At 35.4% G+C, this 18,452-nt stretch overlaps 1 protein-coding gene across 1 annotated transcript; it reads left to right on the forward strand.

Annotated features, from left to right (window-relative positions):
* The first annotated feature begins 15,034 nt into the window (after positions 1–15,034).
* Positions 15,035–17,824, forward strand: LOC130728150 (4-hydroxy-tetrahydrodipicolinate synthase, chloroplastic). Its single transcript, XM_057579516.1, has 3 exons — positions 15,035–15,310; positions 16,218–16,298; positions 16,717–17,824. Exons 1-3 carry the CDS (start codon positions 15,219–15,221, stop codon positions 17,642–17,644), a joined length of 1,101 nt encoding a protein of 366 aa, XP_057435499.1. The 5' UTR covers positions 15,035–15,218; the 3' UTR covers positions 17,645–17,824.
* Positions 17,825–18,452: the final 628 nt, after the last annotated feature.

Genomic DNA, 18,452 nt, shown 5'->3' on the forward strand with positions numbered 1-18,452 from the left:
ATTGACCAACCAACTGCACTAGGATTATTCCCGTTTGTCCGTGCGATGCACGGATAATTTTTCACGAACTCCACTGTTAACTACAATTATTCAGAAGTTGATATATATATTATTTTGCTCCTTTGGCCACCAGTCTCCACGGGGGAAAGGGGCTCTACGTGACTAATTTGGCTCGGGATACGGTAGTGATGTCTCTGACCACAAAGGTTTTTATTTTTTACCTCAGAGGGGATCGAACCCGAGCCAGAAGACTAGGTGAAATCCCTTAAGGAAATGCACATTCACCACTTGTGCCACCCCTTGTGGTTAGAAGTTGATATATATGGATACACCGATGTATTTTCTAAGATTTACAATTTTAATTAGTCAAACACTTATATATCGTTATTATCTTATGTTTATGTTTAAATGTTTTATCTTTCTTATATATATGAATTATATGAGTTTCAAATGTTAATTGTGTTTGACCCCTGTCGACTTGCACTTTGGCGCAATTTTTATTGTAAAAGATGAATAGTTGACTGAAATGTAATAACATATTAGACTGTGAGGGAGATATTTGAAACAAAAAGAAAATATTTATACACATATCTAAGAGTAATGATTTTTCATATCTCACTTTCTTTCCTATCTCATTTCCACACATTTCTCTATTTTCTCTTCCTATATATCTAAGGTGGATGTGAATAAGAAGTGTCAACAAAACATTATTCCATGAGCTTGCAAATGAGCCTACATGGTTAAAATGCAAAAGACAGGTGATCCTAGTTTCTTAAAAGTGAAGTTACATGGACTTAAATCCTTAAAGTTCTAAATCCAATTAGCCTAATTGGTTCCTTAAATTCTGTAGGTATTGCCCAAAGATTTTAGCAGCAATTTATTTTTATTCTGTTAACCTGTATTGGTCTAGCCATAATCACTCTCATTAGTATAGGTGTGTTATGTAAGACCTGGATTTTCAGAACAAGCTAATTTCCGACTCACGCGTAGAATCAGTGTAAGCGTGACAGGAGTTTGATATTTGAGAAAGATTAATGAAGAAGAAAGTTCAGGAATTGCTTGAGGAATGTTGCGTAGTCATTTTAGGAATTAGAGCGAGTCGTCTGCACACCCGCCTTATGGCAAGCGTGTCCAGAATAGGCTAATTTCGCTTTAGAGCAACGTTTTAAGTGAGATTTCGAATCCTTGGAAAATTTAAAGATTTTCTTTATTTTTCCTTCGACCAGCGTTTCATTTCGGAACTCTAGACTGTACGCACGATAGTATTCACTTTTCGGAAGTCCGACGACGCTAATTTCCTTGCTTCGAAACCCTAGATTCGAGCGATGGATGAAGACTTTTTCTATTCAGGACTTCTAACGAAGTTTCCGTCCGCGATACCAGATTTGTTTCGACATTTCCAATCTTTCTTCAGAAGGAAGTTTTGTCGTCTGAGCATCATAGCAAAAAGTAGTTTAACGGGACAGATTAACTTACACCGCCTTTGGGATTTTAGATATCGTTTTTCCCAAATCATAGATAATTGTTTTGAGTTCTGGAATTCTGACGCCAGAATCTCTCTTAGAATTCCTCGGTGGACGTGCTGCAAAAATCGGAATCGCGAAATTTTCATTTTCCCGCGATTTCACCTGCCTATAAATAGCTCGAAAAAGCAAAATCTCTTCATTCTCACCCATTCAAGGCCGCGAGCAAGGAGAGAGGAGGAGAGGAGAAATTTTCGCGAAAACTTGACCAATATTCGTGCAGTTCGTACCTACTTCTAGGTATTGAGGTAACTAGCATGAATCCTACCTCTGTTTACTGTTTCTGTTGCGTTTCTGAAGTCGTTTCTGTGCTCACAGTTTTGAGCTTTTTCTAAAATTGTCCGATTTCCTTGATTTCTTGGTTGGGTTATGTTCCTTATGTTCCCATGAGTCTAAAACCTCTGTCAGTAATCGCCGATTGCGATTCAGTTGTCCAAGATCTGAAAAATTGATTCAAAACCCCATTAGTCGCACATTTCGAAACTTTATTGTCTAAAAGCTGTAATCTGACTTCGTGCCTTTAGGATTTGTTGTCACGGATGTCATGAGGATCAATGCTGTCAAATTTGTTTTCCGAACTGATAACTTTGAAGTTTTGAGCCTTTATTTTGGACCAAAATGCCCCTGGATAGTCGTATTTCGACCCGATTGTCCGAAAATTGTTCCGACAATTTCTTTGCCTTAGTTTTACCCTAAAACTACCTTGTGAATTGATTTAGATCGAAGAAAAAGTTCGAAAACCCTATTTTCCATAGTGGCCGAAACCTAATTGCTTGGGTACCGTGTCCAAAAATAATTTTTGGGTCTCTATGACCTGAGCCATTGCGTAGCTCTTTCAATTGTCAAAATTTTGGCGCCGGTTTCGTGTCATTCTGAGTTCTGTAGCTCGAGTTATGCTCGTTTTAGCGAACGAAGTCTCCGTTGTCAATTTGTGCCTAAATAGGAACTCTGAAGCTTTAGAGGCTTTCTTTACGATTTCGATTAGTATTAGTAGATCGTGTTTCTCCTAGTGAAGCTTGTGTTGATGATTGTGTTTTCTTTGTTCTAGGTTCGCAATTTCCATGCCCAACTTCTACTCACGAAGGTAAGGGTAACTCGGTTTTAGAGCGTCTTTGAGTCTTGCATGCTTTTATCGCACTGCCTGTGGTTGAGATGAAGATGTTTATATTGATTGGCAGATGATTATGATTATTATGCTGAATTTGGAAAATGTTTTCTGAGAGGCTTCGGCCGTTTACTGGTTTCTGTCGTTACTGCTTCCTGGTGGATGGAACATGTGGTTACTTTGGATTGGTCCTTGGGTGGGCTTTGTTATTGTCTGACTTGGCATATAGGGCTTGAGTCAAGTGGCGATGAGGAGGTGTGTCCTATCATTGTCCCATCTTGCGAGATGCTAAGTGGCGATCAGGAGGTGTGTCCTATGATTGTCCCGTCTTGTGTGACGTTAAGTGGCGATTAGGAGGTGTGTCCTATGATTGTCCCGTCATGTATGACGTTATAAGTGGCGATGAGGAGGTGTGTCCTGTCATTGTCCCGTCTTGAGAGACGATATTGATCGATCCATTTTGTTAGCAGCATATAGTTGCATTATAGGGAACTAACACCTGACCCTATGTTGTTGGATTTTCGTATTGGTTTATTGGTATCTGATTTGATGTTACATTGTTGAGGTTATTATTATCTGAGTCCGATTTATGTTTAAGTTGTTGATATATGAGTTGAGTTATGTTGCTAGTTATTTACCATGCCAGGTAATTAAATTCGAACAGCATGATTTTTCTCTTTTATACATGGTAATTGCATGGAGTTAACCCTTTCTATTTGCTACTTGTTGTTTGGGCGCTTAACGCTATTAGGCGATGGAGATCCTTCCGCCGAGGCATAGCTACTCGAGTTGGAGATCGAGTTGTAAGCGGTGGAGTAGAGGTATGAGAAGCAGCTTTGCTTCTCTTCTTGTGGATTATGTTGGAGTCTCTTTTACTTTATGAGAACTCTGTTATTAAAGTCTTGCTTCCTCCACTGTTAAAGTGCGCATGTTCATTTTGAACCTTACTTATGGTATTGTAAACTATTATTACTGTATATCGGGAAACAAGTTATCTAAATAAAGTTATGGTATGTTTCCAACCTTTTAGCCGAAGTGTTTAGTTGTTTTACAGAAAAAAAATTCCCTTGGTTTTTAGGGATTGCAGATTGGTCCTTAGACTTTGTTAGGTTACTAATGTGACTCCTCAGTTGAGAAATTGGGGTGTTACATGTTATGTGTGCTTTTGTGGTTTTTAATTATGATGGTAACTAAAAAAACAACTCACCCTGGAAATAACTTTCTTTTTTAGACCAAAATTGTTCAATTCAGCTCTCAAGCATCTCTCTAGCTAGAAGATTTTAATGATGTCACTAAAAGAAAAAAATTAAATTTTATGATTGCCAAACCGCATTAAACATATACTTGGTTTTTAAGAGATAGGATACAGAAAGAAAAATGACTAAAAAACTGTAACACAAAACTGATAAGATTAAAAAACATTGTTGTTCACATAGCTTTTTGAAAGTTTGTCAGTTGTTAGCTAATTAAACAAAAATGAGAGCGTAACAGTATAGACAATGATTTAGCAATCACACAATCAAAAAGTTGATTAACCTTGGCCAAAGAGATTAAAGTTAAAATTTTGAAATTAGAGGTTATGTGATATTCTTTTTTTATGAAGGTGAAATATAGTTTAACAATATTATTCATAGCATGAATATCAATTCAAAGTCTTTTGTTTTTCAGCACAGTATCAAATGAGAAGATGTAGCATTTTCATGATCACCTTCCTTCAAATATCCCTGTATCAAATTCCCTCACGTATGATCATCTAACACCATCACACAAAAACTATTACTCATTATCCCTATCTACAAATAGTTGTATGAGATAACCAACCAACTATTCTATATCTGTATAAATATTTTTATCACGTTTAACAGCTGCAGTTTGTCATGAGCCATTTTCAACAGGTTTAGCAGCATCAACATCTCAAGGAGTGGATTCTTTCAACTTCTATAGTCCTCTTTGCTAATTCATCCATTTGCATCTCTTCCTCATCAAGTTCATGCATTAGAGCTTCAATTTCTGCAATATATATGGACAAAAAGTCTTAAGAGAACAATGGGACAGCAGAAAAAACACATGCTCATATAACGAAGCATCACATTGTCTACTTGCCTATATTTATGAGCCTTTGACTGGTCAGCATCTTTTATTTAACATGAATTATTCAAAAGATCAACTGAGTTTGGGGATCCAATGCTCCCCTGAAGTAATCCACAAACATTTGCATAACAGTTCTATTATTATTTGCATGACAGTAATGTGCTCTGATTTTTTTACTTAATCCTAATTGGCTAAGAAATTATAACTATTCACCTGCCATATATAGTGCAGAGCATAAAATATTACCTTCACCACAAGAATCCAAAAACCTTCTAGTTTATAACCAACTAGTATTTATACCCGTGCGATGCACGGGGATATTCATTTTTAGTTATGCATATATTTTTTCTAAATTTAGATTTTTTTAAAAGAAAATGTATGGATTAAAAGAAAAAAAGTATTTTAGATATAAAAAATCATAAATTTGCAAGTTTTTATCTCTGTAATGAATGTTTTTTAGGTGTTAAATTTTTTTGCGTGTCTTGTCGTTGGTGATTTTTATATAATTACTTAATAATTATTACAAAGAGTTGAGGCAATATATATTTTTGAGCTAACAAAACAAAAAGACACATGAATAGGATAAGTAGAGAACAAAAAGAGTTTGTTCAAAAAAAAAAAAGAACAAAATGAGTTAGTAGAAAATTAGTACTTGGAGGGGAGGGTATATCAAAACAAATTATTCATTTATTAACTATATTTTAAATTCTTCTTTTCAAAATTGAGTTGAAAAGCCGCTGCCTATGGCAAACTCAAACTTTAAATTGCAAGCTAAAGCAAGGGGAATAGAGGAAGCACTTCTAAATACCATATTCATATTAATTTATGCTATAGTACCCGTAAAATCATTATGTTAGTTTTTATGCGGATGGAATTCAAAGGCTGTAAAGATAGGAGAAGCCACAACCACCTCCCTCAAGTGTAAATCAAATTAGAATAATGTACCCAAAAAAAGTCAAGCATAAGAAGTAAGACAAATAATTAGAATCTGAACTACAATTTTTTTATCAATGGCCAGACTGAGGGCTCATTTATGTAAATCGTAGCAAAGCACCAGCCTTCATAAGATTCAATTAAAGAATCCAAAAAATTTATAAGGTTTGCATTGAACTCATTAAAAAATGATTGTGCCTATAAAAATCAGCAAGCTTGTCTCTCTGCCAGTATCATATATACCAATCATTTATGCGTCCCAAGAAGGAAATCCTTTGGATGTTCCCGGCAAATATATTTCACAGCACAAAATACTGGCACAAACCCAATTGCTGAATGCAAAGACACCCATCAAAGCCACATTAAGCTCTTAAAGTTACAAACTCATTGTAGCGAATTTTATGATTTTGGGAGCTGCCCTTGAGGATGCTGTTGGGAAGCATGCATGTTTGGCGGCGTGTTGTAGTGAACAAAAGTATGAGAGAAGAGAGAATTCATCTTCAAAGAACCTAGAAAATTTGTTGGAGGGAAGAGTTGCAGTGTCAAATAACATGAAAAATCAATCTTGTCAGTAAAATAGGGATAAAACAACCACATCATTTCAATTTGAGTAAAATACACTCACTCCTCTCAAGGTTTGCAAGAATGACACTCCACCCCATTTTTTTTTAAAATCTACACTCCACCCCATTTTTTATAAAGGCAAAATTTAGTGACGAAAACAAATTCGTCACTAATAAAAAATAATTACTAATTAGTGAAAATTTAAATAAATTTAATGCATATACACTATCATACATTAATTTATAAAAATAATTTTACTGAATTAAATTTAAAAAAACTATCAACTCTGTCTGTTAAGTCCACGTCCCATCTATCTCCAAATCATATTTCTCACCACAAACGGTCACCACCAAGCCTTTGCTCTCTTTAACATGGCGACCACCGTCCCAGAATGTGAAACCCCATGGCACCACCATGCCTCAAAGTTTTGTTGCGACTTGAACCCCAGAACGTGAATCGCACATCCTCAAAGCCACTTGTTCAACTACTTATTGTGAACTTCACCTCTTTAAGTTGTGAGTGAACGCTCTGTTGGTTTAAGATGTTGTTGGATTTTGTTAAAAACGGTGCTCCACCGCATCGTTGGGTTCTAATAACCTCCGATCCACTTCATATTTCTTAATTTTGTTTCCCTATTTTCTTCACCTATTTGTGTTACTTTTTGGGTCTACAATCCAATTTTGAAAATTGGAGGTATAAATAGATTATTTTGATTAAAATTGAATTAATATCAAATATGAAAACACAAGCATGTTTCATTATGTTCGAGATATGGTTTGTAAACCGGTCAGGTGTGCTATTGCAAAATTTACATTGTGAATTTAAGGAGGAAGAACGCGATTGAGAGAATGGGGAGGACTGTGATGTTTTCCATTTTAAATTTATTGGAATATATTAAAAATATTTTTTAAAATTATTGATTAACAAATTAAATAATAACTAATTATTAATGAAGAATATTTTTCGTCACTAAATTTGCCTCTATATAAAATGGGGTGGAGTGTAGATTTTAGATAAGAATGGGGTGGAGTGTAATTCTAACAAACCTTGAGGGGGGAGAGTGTACTTTACTCTTTCAATTTTAAGCAATTATTGTTTTAATTATGCATTTTTACAAAAAAAAAAATTGTTGGAACTACAGGAAACCTAAGATAGAGACTCATTCATAGCTATTCATCTTCAGCTATTCTAATTATCTAATAAACTAATGGTTAAATAAAACTAAATTCACCTCTCATCTGTTACGAACTAACAACTTTTAATGTCTCACATCCGTTACAAAATAATCAGTTCTAATGTTTCTCCACACTTTACAAATTAGTCACTTTTAATATCCCTCATATGTTACAAATTAATAACTTTTAATGTCTCTCACCCGTTACAAATTAATCACTTATAATGTTTCTTCATCATCTATAGTTTGGTTCAACAACCAACAATGCATAAACAACCAATGGTTACAAAATAATCACTTCTATCTACTATCTATATATTATTTATGAGACTCATTTATAACTATTCATCTTCAGCTCTTCTAATTATCTAATTAACTAATGGTTACATAAAACTAAATTCACCTCTCATTTGTTACAAATTAACAACTTTTAATGTCTCACATCCGTTACAAAATAATCAGTTCTAATGTTTCTCCACACTTTACAAATTAGTCACTTTTAATATCTCTCATATGTTACAAATTGATAACTTCTAATGTCTCTCACCCGTTACAAATTAATCACTTTTAATGTTTCTTCATCGTCTATAGTTTGGTTCAACAAAAGCTCAACCAACAATGCATAAACAGCCAATGGATGAGACTCATTCATAGCTATTCATCTTCAGCTCTTCTAATTATCTAATTAACTAATGGTTACATAAAACTAAACTCACCCCACATCTGGTACAAATTAACAACTTTTAATGTCTCACATCCGTTTCAAATTCATCCTTTTAACCTTACCAGACGTCTTAGGTCAAGTTGCTAGAGCCTAGAGAGCTATCTATGATCAACAGAACAAACACATATTGTATTAGAGGCTATCTATGCTCTATCTCTAGCCAATGTGAGACTTCTAACACACCCCCTCACGTCCAGGATTGAACAACCTGGAACTTGGGATCAACAACAACAGGTGACCCAATTACGGGAGGTCTCCACATCAAACAACAAATGGATCTAGGATAGGCTCTAATACCATATTAGAGACTATCTATGTTCTATCTCTAGCCAATGTGAGACTTCTAACATATTGAAAGTAGTGAAAAAATAGAAAAGATAGAGGAATTAGAAGACTACCCATGCAATGCTCTAATTTTCCGAAAGTCCCCTCTAATGGAGCAAGGATTCTCCTTTCACCATCCATAGCAATTGCCAATTCCCTCTCGATTGTGATTCTCTTCAGAATTAGTTCTCCAAATCATTCTATTTATAGTCCAACCCTAGCAAACCTCTTCTGTAAACAAAAAGTTGAATATGAGTTAGGAGAAATTGAAGTAGAAAAAAAATAGGAATCAAATTTTTTTCCCAAGCCAAGCAATTTAGCAAAAGCAAAATCAACTTGCAGAGTTATTCATCTTTAAACCCTTTTTCTGGGAAAAATAATTATTTGAACTTCCTTCAGTCTTAAATTTCCACCACTCCAAAAACATAGCCTCAGTAGCAAATGTGTCTACCCTGTAAATTTGAAGCGCTTGATAACGTACCAATTTAATAACGTCTTATCATATCCACACATTGAAGCTTTTCATTTATTGGAAAAAGTAAGCAGCAAAATTATTCTTTTATTGGAAAAATTATATTGACGTTCTAAAAAGCAATACACGAAACTTAACTGAAGTGGGTTTCCTTTAGTCAATGCAGTTCTTTTCAGTAGAGTCTAGGTCACTGAACCATCAAACGTAAAGCTTGAGCCATTTAGTGAGATCCTCCATCTACTCTAATTTATTCTGCGAAATCAACTCTAGAATAAGCTTTACATACAACATTATTAATAATTAAATTAAGAATGACCCATGTGAGACAAAGACAAAACCACCTTATAATCAAATGGACTAAAATGAAATAAAAAAGTAGAGCCTTCACATGAACATAATAAAATGAAAAAAAAAAGAGACATGTTCTGATTTGCTATGGCAAAAGTTATGCTATATGTGAGGTTAAATTGAATTGGGCTTGTCTTGATGATAGTGTATTACTGAGGTGCTGCCTATGAGATGAGTGGAGGCTTTGCTTTTTCCCTTGGGCTATTATTGGATAAAGCAGCTTCGCTATTGGAAGGATATATTATGCACTTTGGACATATTTTAAAGGATTCTGGTCTTATGGTAATGAGGAATCGCTGGTCTACCTTAGTTTTTGATCTAGTTCATCTAAATCATCTTTGAGGCCAAGTGATGTATTGTTAGGACTTGGCTTTTTTGTCCTATGTACTTTCTTTTTTCTTTAGCTGTTGTTATGTCTCCTTTAGCTTTTGATTTCTTTGTACTGTTTGCTACTTCCATGAGAGTATTGCTCTCATGATGCTCATTTTAATAAATCTTTGCTTTGTCGAAAAAAAATGAGGAGTATCAGGTGAGTCATTAAGAAATATTTATGAAATTAAATTCAGAACTACACAACTATAATGTGACCTATTTTCATTAAGCAGTTAATGCAAATAAAAAGTTTATTGATATAGTTGCTTTTAAACATCAAACAATGCATGAACTATGCAGAAAGGAAAGATGGCTAGGAAACTGAAGTGGCAGTTCCTCACAGTTAGTGGAATTAATGATTGGTCAACTCTAAAGCAAGTGGATAAAGACCTCATTCTAAGAACTGCAGCATGAGTACTCAGTCTCACTATAATGTTTGAGATAAGAAAATTGACACATATTATTCAGGAAATACTTTAATTTACACACACACACACATATATAACAACAATATACTTTAGTTGAAACCAATGGAGCTCTTTCACCAAGTATCTTCACATTTGGAAGGCAACTGAAATCAGAAGCAATCAAAGACATCTTTGGTAGAACCTCGTGGAGAACCTCAAGTAATTTTTGGGAAAAATTGACATATGATAAATGCAAAAAAGTGAAGAAAAAAAAACATTTTCACATCAGTCTTGAGGCAACCGGTTGGAAACCAAAACCTGTGTGATTTTGGGTGACCTTTAGACTAAATGCTCTTGAGTGCAGATACTATAGTGGCTTGAGTTTTTCTAGTCTCATCCAACTAATGTAGAATGAAACTAAATTGGGAAGAAAGGAAAAGTTCCTAATAATAAGTGCAACTACATAAGTGCAAAATGCTCAATTGATTTAAACATTAAAAAGATACCATTAATCAAGAGTATCCTGAAGCTTTACGTAACCGAGAATCCATACCCAAGCCAATGACATCAGAACCATAGCTTCATGATTTTCAGCCTTGTGCAAGTCTCCATGAACATCCTGCAAAAAGGTAAAATTGCAATTTAGAGTGAGAAGGTGACAAACAATAGCAAAGAGGAAACCTCAACCTTGATAACATTGAAGTAAAAAGCAAATATAGGGGTAAAGAAAAAATCAAGTGGAATAAGGTGGTTAATTAGTTGTTAGTTGTCTATCTGTAAAGATGCTACAGGAGCATTTCCTACTGCGGAAAATAAACCTATTCTTGAGATGGTTCTACCATCACACCCTGCAGCACCTCAGCTTATTGAAGAAGATAGGGTAAATTGTGACAATTAGGAAAAATGGAGGCTTCTGCCTATGATATTGAAGCTAGAGCAGTTTCCAGAGAAAATGGTTCGTAACATACCATATTGGCTGCAAGTTGAATCGATGTAACATCACTTTATGCTATATATCAAATGCCAAATTATGTGGGTAATATAACATGCTGAGTAAAAGTCATAGTCAATTGCTAGGTTAAATGGAAAGAGAAAAAATGATTGATTCATCCATCGTGGTATCTAAATAAAATAAAAACAAAACAAAAACAAACTGCCTTTAATATACAATGAAAGTTTAATCAAGTTATACCTCTGAGGCCAGCCATTGTTGTCCCATAAGTTTTATACAAAACACACAAATTAGGAACTCTAACCTGCAGGATCCCAAGCTTTCGGAGCAAGTACTCTCTGCAGTACAATAAAAAATATCAGCAAAGTCCACTCACATCTTAGCAATCAAACATTATGAAATCTGCACGTTGGTGAAGTCATTCATTACCTTGAATATTTTCAGTAGCATGTTACGAAAACTCAAAAATAAAACGGAATCACCAAGATATTGAAATATCAATGAACAATTTAAAAATAAATGGCTGGCAGGGTATAACACTGAAGCAGATAAGACTCAGAAATGTCGTGAAGGGTTACCAAATTAAAGAAAATCCGAACTACAATACAAATAGCTCTCGTTGAACGAAGAACTCAAACCGAAGAATGCCACCACCTGAGAATAAAATGAGAAGAAGAACCGGTGGGAAAATCAGAACGAAGAATCAAATTGCAGAAAGAAAGCATAAAAACAAAGGTGCTTACGCGTAATATGATGAAGGAGAACACAAAAGGAAAAGGTGGAATGGTGAACGAAAAGGAAAAGGGCGACGCCTTTAGAAGAGGTGTGAGAACGGAAACGAAAGGAAACCATAAAAGGGTGGAACTTGGAAGACCGAAAACGGAAGGGAGACATGAAGGGGAAAACGGAACGTTCAAACTTCAAACACAGCGAGGAGTTCTGAAGTTGAAAAGGAAAAAATCAAATGGCTAAGATTGAATGCTACAGACGGCCAGGATTAGATCTCTAACTAATTATATGGAGATTTACTGAATTGTCCATGGAAAAATTTAAGTTTATGTTCAATGGTTTATTGAATTACAAACTTACCCTTAAGGCTGCCAAAACTCTTCCTTTATATAGTTTATAGATAGATAGATAGATAGATAGATAGATGTCTCAAGCACCAAACTCATCATCTAAATTCAGAAACATTAATTATAGGCAGATTATCCACCTTTATAGTCAAGGTTCAGCAGTAGGCGCCATCTTCCACAAGGATAAAAGCTAAACCACTTAAGGCTAAAAGCTAATAATCTTTATGCTGATCAAGCTTCCCCGTTATACATTTTCACTTGACAGTGCCTAGCATCAAGGACATATGCAACTCAGTCTATAATACATGTTTGAAGGATAAGGAGATAAGTAGTTAAGATTATGAAAAACAACCTGCTAGCAACCCAGTTGAAGTCAAAACCACTCTGTCTAAAACGATTTTCAAAGGGCAAAGCATTGCAGCAACAGCTTACACAGAAGATGCTTCAACTTCTATCTGAAACAAAAATGGTTCTCATGAGTTAGGTCAGCAAACTGCTAAGATGAAGCAAAGACATTGATACATAATTGAAGTATACCTCTTCTTTGCTGGCAGGTACAGGTGCACATGCTAAAATGGTACATACTCGAGTCCTGAAACCATATTGCTAATTGAAACACATGTACGTATGCCAATAAACTTAAAATCAAGATAAAGAGAAGGTTGAAGAAACACAAAAAGGTTGCAATATACAGACCAGTTAATAAATAAGAACTCTATTATCATTTTCAAGGTAAAAGTTTATCCAACTACAGCTTACCTTTCTCAAAGTGAGTACTAAAAATTTTTTTGACAGCCTCCCTGCATCATGCAAACCAAGCACGCGTTATATGCACACAAATGAAGTAATGGAAAATCAGGCTAGAGAAGATAAACACAAGAAAGAGTGACATGTGAAGGTGAAGATATAATGATCATCATCATTGACAGAAGTAGTATAATATTCCCTATTTATCAAGAAAGCAAAAGAAAAATTTGTTTTTACACACAAGTTTCAAAATGACACACTACATTCCTTGAATCTTCAAAAACACAGCAAGTGATCTTTTTCCTTGTGTTTACTCTAAACAGAACAATATTCACCAAGATTGATTGAGATTTGTCTTTTATGCATACTATTATAAGAAACCATTTGTTTAATTGTAAATTTGAAGAAAAAAAGAGAATTTGAGGGCTGAATCTCCCAGTCCCAAAAACACATGTTTGCTAGATGGTGTAATAGAGAAACTGCAACTGTGCCAATGAGATTATGGGAAGGAGGGATAAAGTAATGAAGCAAAAATACATTGGCAGACATGTATTTATGATGAATTTTATAATAGCCCACATCCAAACCTCCCGCTTAGATTCAAACTGGACATTAGAAGAACTCAAAATCAAAAGGAAAGGTAACTTCATTACCAATATCTTTTGTAAACATTGGATTTAAAAAAAGCATCTTGAAATCCCACACATACGTACAGTAATAAAGTAATAAACTACGAAAAAAAGAGATTTAAACCCAGAGTGAGAACAATACCCCATCAGAACTTATAAGATCATCTCCGTAACCAGACACATCCTCTGATGATTCATCAGATTCATCCTCTTCCTCATCTTTCTTTGGATCAACAATCTTTACTTGTTTTGCTGTGTTAGCAACCTTGGCCTCTTCAATTTTTGTTTCAGGTTTGCCTAAATGAAGATAATTATTAGCTTCATGTGTGCAAATACATAGAAATAGGGGAATAGGAGAAATCAATCAGATCAGTTAAATAGAGGTGGGGGGTTTCAGCCCACTAAATAAATGAGCGAAAAAAGATAGACTCTCAGCCCTCTAAATACAACAGAAAGCTGCATCAAATCACCAACTCTTCCACTCTACACCAACAAAAGCTTATGAAGCCATAAATCCAAAGATAAAAAACTTCCTCAAAAGATTACAACAAAACAAATTGGTTGCTAAATAATGCTTAAAAACTTCTTCCACCACCTAGTGCGCCAGAAAGAGAACAACTTTTAGAGTCCTTGAAAGCCAACCTGCTTAGCAAGTCCTTGAAAGCCTCATCGTCAATGAGAAACAACACTATGCAGATAAAAAAAATTGACAACATGGGATATTTATAGCCAAAATTTGAAACTATACTGACACAAATACACATCAAGCAGCTGTAGGTAATCATAATATATAAATTTTAAAAAAAATTGAACAAAAATCAACAAAGGTGGTGTAGTTCGAAATAAATTCAACCCAATGGAGAAAATTAATGGAGATTTGGATTGATACTGACTGACCTTTGCTCAACGGATGGGAAGGGATGATGAATGAACAGTTGAGGGATTGAGGTGTAGAGACCTGAATGGCTGGACATTACACGGAAGCAACCAAATCGTCAGGCAAACATCAAGCGGCGGCCGAAAGTAAAACCTCAATAGATCAATTGGAAAAGACTCACTTGATGGATTGGTGAGAAGTGGGTGGAAAAAGGAACAACAACACGGAATCACAGCTAGGGTTTCAGATTGATGTGGAGAAAAAGAAGGATATGGAAGAGAAATTCACGAAATCAGAAGGTGATGACGGGTACGGGCGTACGGCGGGGTGGGTGGAGAGGGAGAGGAACACGCGAAATCACTGATGAGAGATGGTGACGAACAGTGCTGAAGGAAACGTCGTCGTTTTTCCCTTTTTGAGTTGAAAAAAAAAATAAAAACAAAAAGTAAGTAAAGGCAGGACACGTGTCGGAACGCAATTGGCAGTCTTTTAGCTACAGTAGTGGAAGAATAAGAAGTAGTAGATGACACCTAGTCCTAAAAATATTCTTCATTTTTTTTTCTTCTGGATAACTAAAATTAAGCTCCCTTACAAAATCAAAATCAGAACTAATTTAACCATTAACCATTTTTATTAATGAGCACTTTAGTTTAATAATAATAATAATGACAAATTGACAATTATTATTAGTTAAAGTGTGACAATCTAGTTTTCCTCGCGTCGCGCCCCTATTTGGTTCCGCACACCGAAATATAAACTTGTCTTCTCCAATCAGCCGCCACTACCACCAAACTCTGCACAAACCAACACTCTCAAAGCGCCGTCGTTTTCCTCCCTCTAGGGTTTTCCCTCGGCGGCTGAAACCTCATCAGCGTTATCGGATTCCAATCTTCGTCAGCGATGGCCATTTTGAAGAGCTACAGCACCGTGTGCATCACAGGAACCGGTTTTCCTGTTTGCCCCTCCAATGCCACCAACAATAAAACCACCAGGTTCAGTTTTGTTTATGTATTTTCACTATTTTTTGAGCTTGTAGTTTGTTAAATCATTTGCATGTTTTGTATTTTTTGTTGTTGTTGTTGTTGTTGTTTGTTTCTGATTTTTTCAATGTCCTTATTTTCTTTTGGGTTTATGAAGATTTGGGTTTGGGAAATTGTTAATTGTAAATTCCAAGTTGATATGTTTGATTCCTGGTGAATCAGTCATTGCAGTGTTATTTCTGCATGGTGGGTTTCAAAAAGATTGTATTTTAAAACATTTTTAGTTCTGATTTTGTGTTTATTTAAATATGGGTGGATGATGGCTGAATTCATGTCTTGAAGGAATGGAAAAATGGGTTTCTGGGTAAGCACTGTTGGTGAGGTTGTTTATGATTGCATTATAGTAATCTAGTTGTTTATGAATAATGATTTTGTAGGATTGTGTAACTGCTTGTGAGTTTGTTCATTGACCTCCTACCATTTTTTAAGGCCAACTCTACCCATTTTAATAATAGCATGTCACCATCGGTTTGATTCTTGTGTATTCGTTGTAACTTTAAGGTGATAACCTTAATTTGTTTTTTAAGTTTTAATCAAGCTGCCTTGTGAAAATGATTGATTATGAGGGAAAAAAATGATTTATGTTATCTCTTCCCAGATGTTTCAAAGTTTTATGTTTTTAATTTTTCTAAGGTTAATGTTTATTCTTTTGGAATGACTTCTATTTGGTCTTCTAATTGCAATATGGTTTTTGTAGTGTCATTTGTGATATATATTATGTATATAGACACACACACCCACGCACATACATATGTTGTATATATATAAAGCTGGTGATTGTGCTAAAAAATATCAATATCATACCATTAATTCATCCTTCATTTTGTTTAATGTTTAAACATTTTTCTGTGTTAATCAGGAACTCATGCTGGAAGCCTGCACAGGCAGCCTTGAAACCCAACTTCCACCTCCCGATGCGCAGTTTTGAGTTGAAAAATAGGTAGTTTTGAATAACGAATTTACTGTTCCAAAATTATTAGTTCTACATTTTCCATTTGTTTTGATCTCTTCATATCCTAGGTGTTGTTTTATATATTGTGTGTAGTTATGTGTGTATTCTGTAGATTTGGTGGAAACTTAATTTGCATTTGCTTTTCCTCTATCATGCATTTTGAGATTTTGCTGGATATGCAGGGCTTACTAGATACATGCCTTTGATCTGCTAAGCTGTTTTACATATTTGATGTATATATTTTTTTTCTTGGTGTAACTGTAGGAGTACATATTTTAAGTAGTGTATCAAAAGATGTTCTCTTGCGTTTCTCGCTTCATGGCTTCCTATTGGTATTGCTGGTTTTGTTTGCAAATCTGGATCACTAAAATCTGTACAAATGAAACTATATGTATGGTATTTACAGGACTTCGACCGAGGACATAAAAAGTCTGAGATTGATAACAGCCATTAAAACTCCATACCTACCTGATGGTCGATTTGATCTTGAAGCATACGATAACTTGGTGAATACACAGATTGAAAATGGAGTTGAAGGTGTTATTGTTGGTGGCACAACTGGTGAAGGCCAATTAATGAGCTGGGAAGAGCACATAATGCTCATTGCGCACACAGTCAACTGTTTTGGTGGTAACATTAAGGTCATTGGAAACACTGGAAGCAACTCCACCAGGGAAGCGATTCATGCCACGGAGCAGGGTTTTGCTGTTGGAATGCATGGTGCCCTTCACATAAACCCCTACTATGGAAAAACTTCTTTGGATGGTATGATTGCTCACTTTCAAAGTGTGTTTTCAATGGGGCCTTCGATCATATATAATGTGCCTTCACGGACTGGTCAAGACATTCCTCCAGATGTAATTCAAACCATAGCTCAAAGTGCTTACTTTGCTGGTGTCAAGGAATGCGTGGGAAATGACCGGATCAAGCAGTATACAGATAATGACATTGTTGTATGGAGTGGGAATGATGATCAATGCCATGATGCTAGATGGGGTTATGGGGCTACTGGAGTGATATCTGTTGCAAGCAACCTAATTCCTGGTTTAATGCGGGAACTCATGTTTCGGGGCGAAAATCCTTTACTGAATTCTAGGCTCTTGCCTCTGATTGACTGGCTTTTCCACATGCCAAATCCCATCGGTTTGAATACGGCTCTCGCTCAACTTGGAGTTGTCAGGCCGGTTTTTAGGCTACCATTTGTACCCCTTCCTGTGGATAAAAGGATAGAATTCGCCAATTTGGTGAAGGCAATTGGTCGAGAGCATTTTGTTGGAGATAGAGATGTTGAGGTTCTTGATGATGACGACTTTTTCTTGGTTAGTCGCTATTGATTTAGTTTACCTTATAGGCTCGTTGCACCGTTTCTGAAGTTTTCTCACATGATCATGTATGTTGTAATGAAGTTAAATTAAACTCGACAACAAATATCTAGTTTCTTTTGAGTGACTCTACTTTGTAGTTTGAAACTGGTTCAATATTTTTCGGAAGTATAACTCCTACTTCATATTGTATTGACCTTGTTTAAATTCTGCTAAACATCCTTTACCCTAAACAAAAGTTGATCGGTTTTGTTTCGGGATTTTTTTTACTGACATAACAACACTAACCCACTTAGAACTCAGACTTCAGTTTAGAAGTTAAGACACTGGAGGTGGGCATCAAAGCAGTGAAACTTTAGTTTATGATGAGTAACTATTCCTGAATCCTGATTTTCTTCCCATTTGTTCCTCTGTATGACAGTTTTCTAATTTCTATCCTTCCCTTTTCTTCTCCTTAGTGTTCTGTGTTTTGATGATGAGACTTTTCCTTATATCTCAAGATTTTTGCCTATTGGAGACTTCATTTGTATAACCTTCTTCTTACCTCAGAATTTTCCCTATTGGACACTTGAGTCCAGTCCAGTGATTTGTATGTCCAGTGACTTGAGTCCAGTCCAGTGATTTGTATGTTGCATACATGATACATTCACTCCGTATTGATGCTAACCAAAAATCACTTATTGGAGCTTAGCTAGTGCTTTTTCTAATAGGTAGGCTCCAATAAGTGTGTATCCAAAATATCACTGGAAATTTCCTGTAGCGATATCTGGATGCACCTGTATGATGAGTCTTGAATCTCTTTTTCACTAAGCATGTATTT

This window comes from Lotus japonicus, chromosome 1 (genome assembly GCF_012489685.1).
Source record: "Lotus japonicus ecotype B-129 chromosome 1, LjGifu_v1.2".
Classification (NCBI taxonomy): domain Eukaryota; kingdom Viridiplantae; phylum Streptophyta; class Magnoliopsida; order Fabales; family Fabaceae; genus Lotus; species Lotus japonicus.